The sequence below is a fragment of the Talpa europaea genome (assembly GCF_964194135.1).
Source record: "Talpa europaea genome assembly, chromosome: 7".
Classification (NCBI taxonomy): domain Eukaryota; kingdom Metazoa; phylum Chordata; class Mammalia; order Eulipotyphla; family Talpidae; genus Talpa; species Talpa europaea.
This window is the reverse complement of record NC_140074.1, coordinates 85581266-85595487: the sequence shown is the minus strand read 5'-3', so window position 1 is coordinate 85595487 and position 14222 is coordinate 85581266. Positions and strand designations below refer to the sequence as shown.

Genomic DNA, 14222 nt, shown 5'->3' with positions numbered 1-14222 from the left:
CAGTGGGCCATTGTGGTGATAGTGCTGAGACTTAACCCCTAGGCCACCAGGGAGGCCCCATACTGAAGAATTCTTAAGCAGGAGAATGACATGATCAAAGTTGTGTTTTTGTTCCTGTCTCTCCTTTCTGGAAATGGTCTAGAGCAGGGCTGTTCAAGGTGAGTCTAATGACCTGCACTTGCCCATGAGTTGTTTGTTATTCCCAGGGCAAGTACTGAAATTGAGAGTGAGCTTCTGGAATGACCACATTGTGAACCATGGATTCATCTTGTTGAACAGGACAGAGATCAGTGTGTATGTTGTCATCTCAGTAGGGAGCAACATATAGTTCAAGATCTAGACCAGTCATGTGTAGTAGGGCCACAGATGGGTGTGTGGCTGACTGGAAGTCAGTAATACAATACAAAACTGATCATTACTGATCAGTAATACAAAACAAAACTTGATTACAGACAGCTTGATAATTCTGGCATACAGGGACCAGGATTGGAAGAAAGGAGCCCCGGAAGAAGGCTGCCAATCTGCAGCAGGACAAATGCAACCTGAACTCAAGCAGGGACAACAGGGATGGAAAGAGGGCGTCAGACCCCAGGGCTATTAAGGAGATCAAATCAACAAGATTCTGGACCTTTTGGATATGAGGGGTGGACGAGAATCAAGGATGACTCCCAAGACTCAAGAACTCTACCTGCTTTGAAAAGAATGGCAAGATGTAAAGTAACAGTATACAAGATCTTTGTAAAAGTCAAGCAAAGAGATTTTAAATTCATAACCATTTTCCTTGAGTGCCTTTGAAATAACCATAATGGTAAATTAATGAAATACAGAAAACTAAGTATGCTGGTGGTTAACACTGAGCACTCCTGAGAATTAAGAACATGAAGAAAGAAAACATATCCCACAGCAAGCCTACGGTTTCCCCTGAAACAAAATCATGCAGTAAGTTGCCGGGGCTAGCTGGGGCCCCAGAGCCCCAAACTCAATCAGAAAAAAAGAAGTTCCCCCCCCAATCTGAGGGACTTGTTCTTTCCCCACCCCAGCTGCATGCAACACAAAGCCTTCTCTCTCAAATACTTGCTACTATTAAAACAAGGTTTCCCGCCCAAAGGAACAGTGATAAAAAGAGGGTAGGGAGGGGGAAAGAAACAAGGCAAATGAAATCAATGAAGCTCAAGACCCACTGCTTTCCTCTGTACTCTGGCTCACATGCCAACCCAATATCAGTAGATAAATCAATTAGCAAGAGCTGTGGACAGCTGGACAGTCAGGCCTGAGACACTAACTGGAAGACAAGTATTAAACTTGTAGGGGCTACAAGTCTGAGCAAACCTACCCTACGACATTCCAGAGCTGCACTGGGGGAGAGATTTCTACTGCTCTGGACTGACTGCAATGCATTTCCCACGTGAAAGAAGAGCAGCAAGGCTGCAAACTCCATGCCACCGAGATTGAAGCAGCTGGGATCAGCAGAAGACATGTTTGATCCCAAACCACAAAATGACCATCAAGTAGATGATTGAGCTTTCCCCAAATAGGTGCTTCATCATCTTCAAGTTGTTGCCCTTTCAGATCTCACTGATCTACTGATCTGCTGCTTTTCATTGACAGATAAAGGTATAGAGCTCAGTAAACATGAGCATTATTCTCCTGGCACTTTTAAGGAATGGTACTTTTCTATATTCATTTTTTTAAATTGGTTCATTCTTGTAGGTCTTTCTCTTCCATTATAATGTCTTCTAGGGCAAGTCTTTCAACTACTTCACCATACTCCCTGTAGCTTTATAAAAGTCATTTGTCTGGAAAGTTAAAAAATATTACCTCATAACAGTTTTGCAATTAGGTAATGTGATAGATTCCAAAAGTTCACGCTATAAAATTAACCACTAGATGTTATGATAATTCATTAACAAATAACAGCTAGCACTTTTTGAGCACTTATGATATATGCAAGGCATACATATATATATATATAATCTCATATAGTCTTTACAACAAACTTGTAAGGTAGATGTTACTATCATCTTCATTTTGTAAATAAAGAACTAGTGGCACAGAGAAGTAGGGTAGTTTACACAACGCCACACAGCTAATAAATGGCAGAACCAAGATCTGAACTCAGGCAGATGGACAAGTCTATATTTTTAGCCCCTATACCAGATTGTTTGATTATGCAGAGAAGAAAACTGATATTAAAATATATATTGCAAATAATGGAATGATGAAAAAAACTGTTTTATGAAAAAAGATTTATGTATGCATACAAGAATTGGGGTATAGGCCAGAGGTGGGGGGGGGGTGAGAGGATTCACCAGAGACAGAGTGGGGAACAGAACAGGCAGAGCTACTGAAATACACTGCTGAGGGGAACAGCGGGTGAGACAGGAGAGGTCTGCTGCGTCATGTGGGTCAGCTCCATGGCTGGGGATCGAACTCATGTTGCAGTGGCTGGCCATAGCTTGATAGCATTGTGTCTTTAACCCCTGCATTATCAGGGAGACCCAGGAGAAAGACTCCTAAGGAAAACTGCTCTTGGGCCTCCCCAGTGGTGCAGCAGTTGAGCACTGTGCTGCGAAGCTGCCCGCAGCTTTTGCAGCGCCAGTTCGATCCCGGTCACTGGCAAGGGTCCCACATGGCGCGCAGACCTCTCCTGCTGCGCCCGCTGCTCCCCTCAGCAGTGTCCTCCGTCTGTCTGCCTGTTCTGCTCCCTGCTCTGGCTCTGGTGAATTCTCTCACCCTCCCGTGCTTCTGACTGTACCCAGTGCTTGTATAAATAAATAAATAAATAAATCTTAAAAAATAAAAGAAAAGAAAAGCAACACTAAATAAATAAAGAAAGAAAAGAAAACTGCTCTTATTTAATCAGACTGCTGGGTTTTTTTTAGATTGATTCAAGTACTAGAAACACAGAAAGTACAGGAAGCTTATCTTGGCTGGTCCAGGCTCCTTATGTGGAAGGCAGAAAACCCCACTTTTCAAAGTCATGCCCTTTTTACCACCTTGAAAGTGATTAAGAAGAAAAAACAGTGATCTGTCAGTGTTATAGAAATTATTCTCTTAGTGGCTAAGGTATCTAGATTTGAGGGAAGAAAAGTTGAGGGGGAGATGTAAAACTGGGTTAGCAACAAATCTTGCCCTTCCAAAAAAGTGAAAGGGGTTCAGGTGACATCTAGTTCACACTTCTGTTTTACTCTGAGCCAAAAGAACCACCCAGAGCAAGCAGCCTATGTGGAGGACCAGGAGGCTGGACCCACTCCCCCTGGTTGTAGTTGTAACCCTCTTTTAAAAAAAATTGTTCGTTGAGGTAATGCTCTTTTACAACACTCCTATATTTTAGGAATATAGGGTCACACCTCTACAAATGCAAACTGTCTCAACCACACCCACTAGCAAAGCACCAATAATCCTCCACCTCAGAGGGCCCCTCCCCTCTTCCCCTTTTTGCTCCCAGCCCCTCAGTTCTACAGAGTTCAAGGGTTTATTTTGCTGTTTTGTTTTGGTTTTGTCTGTTCCTTTGCTTTTTTGTTCCCTTCCACATGAGTGAAATCATTCAGTATTTACCTTTCTCCTTTTGATTTATTTCACTTAGCATAATCTCCTCCAGTTCCATACGTGTTGTACCAAATGACAATGTTGTACTTCTTTTCGTATAGCTGAGTAGGATTCTATTGTATATATAAGCCACATTTTTTTTTACCCTGTTGACACCTGTTGCTAGGCACATAGGTTGTTTCCATAACTTAGCTATTGTAAAAGGCATTACAATGAACACAGAAGTGCATATAGCCCTCTGAATTAGTGTTCTTGTTTTCTTTGGGTAAATACCTTAGAAAGGGGCTGCTGGATCATATGGTAGATCTACTTTTAATGTTTTGGGAAACCTCTGTACTATATTCATGGGGGCTGGCCAGTCTACACCCCCACAACAGTTTCCTTTTTTTTGTACCTTTGTTGAGGTTTGTTTCCGATTATTTTAATATGGGTTACTCTAACAGTGTGAGGTGGGATCTCACTGTGGTTTTGATTTGCATTTCCCTGGTAAGTAATGATGAACATTTTTTCATGTGTCTGTTGGCCATCTGTATGTCTTCTTTGGGAAAGTGTCTACTAAGCTCTTTCGCCCATTTTTTGATTGGGTTGTTTTCTTGTTGTTGAACAGTATGAGTTCTTGGCAGATCTTGGATTTTAACCCCTTGTTAGATGCATGATGTGCAAATATTTTTCTCCCATTCAGTAGGGTGTATTTTTGCTTTAATAATAGTTCTTTTGCTGTGCAGAAGATTTTTTTTAAATATCCACAAGGGCAGGTTTATATATAAGTAAAGGGAAAGGAAAGAAAAGGAGAAGCCAGGCCCAAGTAGGTGGGGCTCTCCTCTTATCCAGGTTCACACCCTCAGGCACAATGGCAGGAAGAGCTGCCCCTGAAAGGTACTGGTTTGTTAAAGGAGACAACTGCATAGTCACAGGTGGGCAGTCTTGGGAGTAGAGCTGCCTCTGCTGCTTTGCAAAAGGATAAGGTTGGTGAAGAGTCATAGGAGTGCAGGAGAACTGCCTATGCAGATTTTTAATTTGATGTAGTTTATTAATTCTTGCTTTTATTTCCCTGGCTAGTGTAGTCAAGTCCCTAAAGACATCACTGAAGCCAATGTCATAGAGTATTCTAGCTATGTTTTCTTCTATGTATTTTGTGGTTTCAGGTCTTACACACAAGTCTTTGATCTATTTTGAATTAATTTTTCTTTATGGTGTGAGATAATGGTCTAACTCATTCTTTTCATTCTTTTTTTTTTTTTTAAAGAGCAGGTTTAGGCCCTCCCTGGTGGTGCAAGGGGTTAAGAGGCAACCTATGAAGCTATCTGCAGCCACTGCAGCATGAGTTCGATCCCCGGGCAGGGAGCTACCCACATGGCACAGCAGACCTCGCTCCCCTCAGCAGCTCCCCTCAGCAGTGTATTTCAGCCAATCTGCTTGTTCTGTTCCCTACTCTGTCTCTGGTGAGACCTCTCATCTCCCACACCTCTGGCCTGTACCCCAGTTCTTGTATACATAAATAAATAAATCTTCGGGCCTCCCCTGGTGGCGCAGCGGTTGAGCGCTGGGTTGCAAGGCTGCCCGCAGCCTCTGCAGCGCCAGTTCGCTCTCCAGCCACCGGCAAGGGTCCCACAAAAAAATAAATAAATAAATAAATCTTCAAAAAAAAAAAAATGAAGAGCACATTTATTAGGGAATGGGACAAAAGAGTAAAGTACACTTGCATAGACACAGGCGGGCAGGAAGAGCTGTCCCAAAAGGGAGAGGTTTGCTGAGAGAGCCCTGCATGGTCACAGGCAGGTCACCTTGAGGAGAGCTGCCTCCACTGAGGGAGGTCAGTAAAGAGAAGCCTCGGCATGTAGCAGGTCACGGGCAAGCAGGAAGGCTGCTGCCTGGTAGAGGGACAAAGAGCTGATGAAAAGGAGCTTATGCATATCTTTTCATTCTTTTGTATGTGGTTGTCCAGTTTTACCACAATTTGTATGGAACCACAAAAGACCCCAAATAGCCAAAGCAATGCAGAGCACAGATTTAATACAAAGAATGTATAACTCAGTGATAGCCAGATGGAAGAGATGCACAGGGCAAGGTATGGGGAAAGACCTGGCGCTTCCAACCTCTGTCCAAGGGCACCATTCTCCACAAAACTTTGTATGTTCACCAACCCAGAAGCTCCTAGACCAGAGTCCTCTCACTCGACCACTCTCCCACCCAACTTTCTCTCTGTTTCTATCAGGCAGGAAGTTCTACGACTGAGCCAGACCCCAGCAAACCTGTCGAGAGCAAGAGCAGTGAGTAGTCCTGTGTCCTTTGATGTCCACACACCCACACTGACCAAATGTTTTCCATCGGGCATCCAGTCCAGACAAAGCTGAGACCTGTGGCTTTCAAACCAAAATCAGTGCTCGCCTGTATAATGTTGAAGCAGATCCTGGAGGTCAACCCTCCAGTATTGACAGCTAAGGAATCTAAAGGGATAGAGCAAATCTCGAAAGTTCAAATTTTCACTACTTTCCAACTATTCGCTCCAGAAATCTGAAAAATGTCCACAACAAACCAAACCTATTTATTAAAAAAAAAAAAAAGTCTAACTGCCTTCACTTCAGGATTATATGTTTCCTGACAAAACTGTTCTTATAAATGCTCTCAAAGTTCTATTATCATATAATTATAATTTCTACTCAGCTATTTATACGTGTGTGTTTGGAAGCCAAAAATTGAAGCTTCAATTACTTCTATACCTACCACTAAAACAAGCAGAAACAGGACAACTTTCCATAAAGAACTCATTTTAAAGATTCTGGAATCCTTTTATTTGATGTCTTCTCACAGCTCCTATCAAGGTAAGAGGAGTCGGGCAAAATGCAGGCTTAACATATATAGTCATCCCCAGACCTTTTCACTATATAGAGGGGGAAATTAATAAAAGAAGAAAAAAAAAATACCACACAGCATTTTCTTTTCTCACCATAATTTTTCAATTTTCTTTAGAGAAATGCCAGCCAATAACTAATTTGAACCATATCCTTTGTTATCCCAAAGGGAAGAAGTACACAATGGCTTTAAAAAGCAAATGTTAATGAGAACTTAGTTAAAAAAAAAAAAAAAAAAAAAAAAGGTAAGTGGAACTTTGGTTTCCCTTTAGCATAAAACAAAATTCTCTTCTTTAAGGCTGTTTGTATGGGTGGTATAACAACATGGACAGAGTCCATTAACAAGAAAGTTAAGTGTCCAGCCAGTGAGCACCTTGAACTAGGGGTGTCCTGGGTGTTTCACTGTTCTGCTCATGAATTGATATCACAAGCTTATAGACTTCTAAGCACCTCAATTTCAAACACAAGAAACAAAAATGCAAAGTTACAGAAAAGGAATTTGAGCTACATCTTCTTGGTTTGGAGGAGGAAAATAATTCCTTTCAGACTAAGTACAGAGCTTTTACAATTTCCAAGAGTGTGTTTTCCATAAGAAACACAGCTGGGGCCTCCCTGGTAGTGCAAGAAGTTAAGCACCGCCCTATGAAGGGGTCCACAGCCTCTACAGCTCAAGTTCGATCCCCTGCCCGCCCGCCAGGGAGCAAGCCACATAGCAAGCCACATAGCGCAGCAGACCTCTCCTGGCTAGCCCGCTGCTCCCCTCAACAGTGCGCTTCGGTCAATCTGCCTGTTCTGTTCCCAGCTCTGTCTCTGATGAATCCTCTCACCCCCCAACCCCCCTGCATCTTTGACCTGTGTCTCAGCTCTTGTATGCATAAATAAATAATCTTTTTTTTTTAAAAGAAGCACAGCTGGTATCTTTTTTACCTAGTATAGTACCACAAGTAAATGTTTCTAGGATCAGGTTTTTTTTTAAGATTTATTTTATTTATTTATGCATATAAGAGGTGGGGTGTAGGCCAGAGGCATGGAGGGGTGAGAGAGGATTCACTAGAGACAGATTGGGGAGCAGAACAGGCAGATCTACTGAGATATGCTGCTGAGAGAGCAGCAGGAGAGACAGGAGAGGTCTGCTGTGCCATGTGGGTAGCTCCCTGGCCGGGGATCAAACTCAGGCCAGGCCATGGCAGTGATAGCTTAATGGTGCTGAGACTTTAACCCCTGCACCACCAGGGAGGCCCCTAGGATCAGATCTTGAGTTGCCTATTCATCAACATCTAGGAGTAGAAACCACCAGCTTGAAAACTGAACTTGTTTTAAAGAACAAAGTGAACTATGTGATATGACTTCGAAACATTGAGCAAAAAACAAATATTTAAGATGCTATCATATCATGTTGGGCATGTGCAGCATTTTGAACTGTATTTTCAAATGAGTATCTGAGCTGTGTGACGCAGGCTCTCATCCTGAAGGAATTAGCAGGTGCAGGCTAGGGCCACAGAACACCTTTGTTCATGCAAAGGGACTGGTCAGGGCACAGAGAACAGGCATGACCTATATCAGATCAAGCCATCTCTTTTTTTGAGGAAAAGAATTAAGTATTTGCAAAACATCTCATTTTGCTCCACATTTTTACTATCAGCAAATTAATTTACCTTACTGTGAAAAACACAGCAGGCTCTCAGCCTATACCATTTTACCATCATTACAAATCTTTTTAAAAGCTAGAAAACGTGTATTACCCAATAAGGACAGTAATTTACACAGACTTTGGTGTATACAATAAAAACTTCCCACAACAATGAAAAATGTTTTTGGATAAATCACTTTCTGACAGTATTCTTCCCACCAAGGAAAACAAAGGATTCCCATGTTTTAAAAGCAAAAAAGGATTGGCCTTTCTCATTCATGCACTATCAAGCATATACATCAAATATGGGCAAAATCACCTAAAAGGTGGTTAAAATGCTAAGTTTTGCCTCTTAATGGCTAGTGAGCTCATGTTTTTCCATGTCAAACTTACAAACTCTATTTGTTACGCTGTATTTCATACTTGAAATCTCAAGTCTGCACCTTAGACTGCTAGGGGATGGATGATTTACTTGAGACATCTGGGGTCACAGTATAAGCCTTTTGCTCTCACAAAATCTAAAGCATGCTTCTCAACAAGATTCTGTACACATAAAAGAAACACATGGTATGTCTTCACCATCCTCCCTGGAGGAGCCTAAACATCTCCAGAAGAGCCCTTTTCCCTTCCAATCCATAAACCGCGATTCTCCTCAGAAAGAGAAGGGGCTGGATTCACAAGCTGCATCAGGCACACTAAGCAGGAGAGTTCCAAAACTTTTTCTGTTTCAACTCATGACAAAATTGCCTGAGTTTTATTAAAACAATAGACACAGGCAAAAACCCAGACCACTCCCTAGGTGGGTCATTTCAGCGACAAGCTAGAAGCAATAAGTTGGCATTGAAATATCAATTTCCCTTAAGAGTCCTCATTCTGGTCATTCTGCGCCTTTGGGGTCAGTTCAGCATTAAACTCGAAGCATGCGCAGGCAACGGTGAGGTGACCCACCAGCAACCAAGATGTGCAAGGACGGGGCTGCTCCTGTGCCTGGGCGGCATCTGGGGAGGACAGCCGGACAGCAAGACAATGAAACGCTCCCCGGTGGCCACTAATTCAGCAAGGGAGGGGGAGAGGCGGCGGGAAGAAGGGGAGACGAGCGAGCGCTCCTCACGCCAAAGCTCCTGTCAGTGACCGCCTCCCCCGGGCGCGGGGCGCGGGGCGCGCGGACCACGGCCTCGGCCTCGGGGTCCGCGGCCACACGGAAGGGAGCCCCCAGAACGCTGATTTTTCCTCCAAAGAAAGGAAACTTCCTGGCGTGGGCATTGTGGGTAGGGGGCCAGCGCCTCCCCCACCCACCACAGGTATCCGCGCGGAGTCCCGCGGCTGAAGGGAGGAAGTGGCCCCTCCCTGCGCCTCAGGAAGGGGTGGGGGTCACGGAATGGGGACCCCGAAGAGCAGCCACCCCGTAAGAGAGGCTCCCCAAGATGTGGGCACTGGGCTCTCGACTCCTCCGGCCACGAGCCTGGTCCCGGGGCGCCGGGGTGTCAAACTTAGCCCCGCCAGCGCGGCCTGGCAGCGCCCCTGGGGAGTGGTCTCGAGGCCCAGCCCGGAGGGGTCCTGGGCGGGCGGGCGGGCGGGGACGGGGGACAGTGAGGGGCAGGAAGGGGAGCGCCTGCAGAGACCGAGGCGGGGGCCCGAGGAGGCCGCGGGGAGCGCGGGCGGGCGGCGCTGAGGACCGGCTCCCGGGAGCGCGCGGGCTGCTCGGCCAAGTGGGGGGCGCCGACGAGGCCCTCGCCGCTCACCTTCCTGTGCTTCTCCTTGTAGGGCAGCGCCAGCCACGGCATGTCCCGCACGAAGTCCTGCCACTGCCGCTGGTCCTGGTCCGAGGACACGAAGACGATCTCCAGGCGGCGCCGCGGGTCGGGCTCGGCGGCCGCCCCGGCCCCCGGCCCCGGCCCGGCCCCGGCCCCCGGCCCCGCCGCCGCGTCCCCCAGCAGGCGGCCGTAGAAGGCGGCCAGGCTGGCGCTGAGCTGCGCGCAGGGGGCGCTCAGGCTGCAGCCGAAGTAGAGCCCGAGCAGCGAGATGCCGCGGGCGCTCAGCGAGTGCACGTCCACCTCCTCGCCGCCGCCCGTCACCAGCTTCTCGCCCAGCAGCTCCTCCAGGAAGCCCGACATCCTGGCCCGCCGCAGCCCGGGCACGCGGGTGGGCAGGCGTTGGCGACCCGGCTCCTGGGTCCCCGCGGCGGGCGGAGGCGGCAGCGGCGGCGGCGGCGAGCGCGGGTGAGCGAGAGCCCCGCCCCCGGCCGCCCTCGCCACGCCCCCGGCCGCCCTCGCCACGCCCCCGGCCGCCCTCGCCACGCCCCCGGCCGCCCTCGCCACGCCCCCGGCCCTCGCCACGCCCCTCGCCGGCCGTCCCGGGCCGCGCTGGCCGCTGCCCTGCTGGCCGCTGCCGCCCGCGCCGGGGACGCGGGCTTCCGCCGCGTGGCTGCGGCGCTCGGGGAACGGCGTGGCGAGGAGCCCGCCGCAAACGCTCCTCTCTGACGGGAAAGCCCGGGCCTCAGGGGAGAAAGGAGAAGGCCCCTGGGGCCCGCCTTTCCGAAGAGAGCGCGCTCCCCGGGCTGGACTGGGCTCACCCCGCCCTCCATTTCCTCTCCGCTCTCGAGTTCTGTTAAATCCTCTCCAGACTTCTCCAGAGATGCCCACACGTCGCCCGTACCCGTTCTCTTACCCTTTCGTGTCCCTCCCCAGTCTCTCTTTCACGCTGTGCAAGCCCTTAGGCCATTTCACACCGGACTCACCTCTCCTAACGCTTATGGGAGTTCACCGTCTCCACGCAGCTATCACTGTCTCAGGGCAGGTCTTGCTGGACCCTTTTTTCCTGTTCTGTGTTCACTACTGTGAAAGGACTGGAGGGTGCCACCTCCTATATTTCCTCTAGCTTAATCTGTTACTATGCATTTTAAAAAAAAGATTTATTTATTTATGCATAAGAGAACTGAGGTGTAGGCCAGAGGGGTGGGGGGTGAGAGGATTCACCAGATAGAGTGGGGAACAGAACAGGCGGACTGACTGAAATACACTGCTGAGGGGAGCAGTGGGCTAGTCAGGAGAGGTCTGCCGCGTGATGTAGGTCAGCTCCCAGGCAGGCGGGATGGAACTCAGGATGCAGTGGCTGTGGATAGCTTCATAGTGCTGAGACTTAACCCCTTGCATCACCAGGGTGGCCCTTACTACGCATTCTTGAGGGCATCCATACATACTGACATGTTAGGTCACAGGTCATGCTGTGGGAATTCAGTCCACTGGACACAGGGCTATTTCCACTAGCGAGTGGTTTCTCTAGCATCCATCAAAGGTGTGGAGATGGCTGCAGAGAGAATCTGGTGGGTTGCGAATTTGGGGACATAGTGAAAATATTATTAGTGGCAACAGATGCCGCAGAATCTCTAAATCAGTGCTGGCTGCTCTCCTGAATCGTTTCATAGCTTATAAAAGTCTGCAGAAAGTTAAAAATTCTAGGGATTTTTTTATTTCTTTTTCTTTTCATTTTTGCCAGCAAGCAAGATGTTATCCTATGCTTGGAGAAAACCTGGATTAAAGAGGAGTTTTGTGGCCACACACACACACACACAATGTGTGCCATGCTTACCCGCAATAGTGGGCCTAACTTGTATGGCAGCTCAGCTATCACCAACCAAGCGGTAGCAAAAGTCACCCCTCTTACCGCCCTCCACCCGCCATTTGGAAGCTATTTTTTTGACATCTAGCGCCATCTAATGGAAAGAGTGAGAAAGAAAATAAGATCTTTCCAGAGCCCAATATATGAAAAGAGATGGCAGCCAAGCAGAATATTTTTGTTATTTTATGGCGGCTTTCCACACACACAAATCACAGCATACTTTACACGAGTTCGTTTAAGCCTCAGACTATAGCCGCAAGTTTTTGGCACAAACAAAAAATTTCATGCCTAAGGTTCTCAATTTCCCTAGGCTAGAACAAAGAATTGTACTAGTTTTCAGCTCAGTGAAATACTACATAAAACAGGTGAAATTGGCTAAGGTGGAAGCCAGGGGCGGATTGGCAATCTTTAAGAATTATATTCACTTTCTTGGTTTCCCCCTAATATTGCTGCTCATTTCGCAAGAGGGATCTTTGGATTGAGGACTGCCTTTAAGCTGGCAGGAACCCTGTAACAAAGGCAAATTCCAAGCTAAATCTTAGTGTCATGCCAAACTTCTGTGCGACTTCAGGGCGAGACCATTATTATAAAGCACAAGTATCACTTTTAGTGAAAACATCTTAAAGCTATTAATATAAAAGACATTAGGTGTTTTTTAAACATTCTGAAAATGGGTTAAAATTCTTTATCTCCTTATCCAAATCACACTTGAAATTCCTATAGATGGGTAATATTAGGCACCATGAAAGCATGTGAGACAAATAGTGTTACACTCTGACATTTTCAAATGAACACCGAAGAAATGGAAAAGGGCAATAAGCATTTACATCCTATGGGAGCCAAAGGATGAAGTATCAATATTTGGTGTGAAGATAGCTGCAGAGAGAATTTGGGGAAGCATTTTGGGGAAATAGTGAGGTTGTTATTAGAGTACTTAACTTTGGTATACTAGGTACACGTCTGATATAAAGAGGTGGTTTGTTCAAGCATTTTACTTTTATTATTTTACAGGAAAGCACTTTCCACTGGAGTGTGTCCAAACCAGCATCTGGCACCTGGGAAAGTGAGAGTTCGAACATACTGCACATGAAATATAAATAAAATTCAGAGAATTGTTGGTACAGCAGGGCTTGGTTAGAAGCCAAATATCGCAGCTGCCTTCTAAAGGGGTGTGGAAAGAGGGGATTTGCAATGGAAATGATTCCAAAATCATAATTCTAGTGGGTGTTTGTTACAAGAAGAAACCCAAGGAGACTCATTTGACTTCCTGTAAAGAATAGCCAACATCCCTTTGGCTTGCAAAAAGCACTTTCTTTGCTTATGCAGTTCAAGAGACCCACTTAGAGGGAATGTACCTACTGGTATTTAGTTATGTTACATGAATTGACTGGATATTCTGAAAATTATTGTTTTAAAATATGTACTAAGGAGTTACAATACGTCTGACATTGTACAGAACTACACATTACAGACTTTTTCTTTTGGGAAATTGCATTCTAAGGCACATGATGTCACACAAAACATGCACAGAACAATTATTTGTCACATTTAAGATTCATAAATCACATTCATTGGTCTTCAGATATAATAGGGTACATGCACAAAAATGTATGTGTACAAATATTTATTGATACAGTGGTGAAATTAGAAAAAGACTAGCACATTGGAAGGAGCCCAATTGTGTGTCAACGAGGGTGATTAAATTATGACACATTCACTACTTGGAAGACATCAGTCCCCTATTATCCATGATTTTCCTTTCTGTGGTTTTAATTATCTGCAGTCAACCAATGTTTGAACATATTAGACAATAAGATATTCTGAGAGAAAGAAACCAACAGTTCATGATGGACAGCTCAGGTGTAATAATCTTCGGTGGCCCATGGTTAAGCATTCAGTCTCTATCAATACCTTATAGCAGGGGCCTCCTCAGTGGCCTAGGAGTTAAGTCTCAGTGCTATCACCTCAACAGCCTGAGTTCGATCCCTGGCCAGGGAGCTGACCCACATGACGCAGCAGACCTCTCCTGTCTGCCCCTGTTCCCCTCAGCAGTGTATTTCAGTCAGTCTGCCTGTTCTGTTCCCCATGCTGTCTCTGGTGAATCCTCTCACCCCCTGCACCTCTGACCTACACCCCAGCTCTTGTATGCATAAATAAATAAATCTTTAAAAAATAAAAAGCTAATCTGTGACAGCTGCACTGGTAAGAGAAGTTGCATGACAGAGAGGTAAGTGAAGCAAGATTTGGAGGTGAGATCAGACAAGAATCAAGATGAAGGAAGGGAAAGAGCATATTGTCCTCACTTTTTTTTTTTTGTTTTTTAAAGAGGGGGAGATATTTTATTTTATTGATTGATTGATTAAGATTTATTTATTTATACAAGCACTGGGGTACAGGCCAGAGGCGCCGGAGGGTGAGAGAATTCACCAGGGACAGAGCAGGGAGCAGAATAGGCAGAAGGACGGAAGTACACTGCTGAGGGGAGCAGTGGGTGAGACAGGAGAGGTCTGCCTGGCCATATGGGAATCTCCCTGGCTGGCCAGGAATAGAACCGGCGCTGCAGAGGTTGGGGA

General features: G+C 46.2%; 1 protein-coding gene across 1 annotated transcript in view; it reads right to left on the bottom strand.

Moving 5' to 3' along the window:
- Positions 1 to 10145, bottom strand: part of NXN (nucleoredoxin) — a gene marked incomplete at both ends in the record, with an annotated part of 149922 nt that extends 139777 nt beyond the window's left edge. The window contains one exon of the mRNA XM_084238784.1: positions 9774 to 10145. Within this exon, the coding sequence (XP_084094910.1) occupies positions 9774 to 10145 (372 nt within the window). The remainder of the gene's footprint in view (positions 1 to 9773) is intronic.
- Positions 10146 to 14222: the final 4077 nt, after the last annotated feature.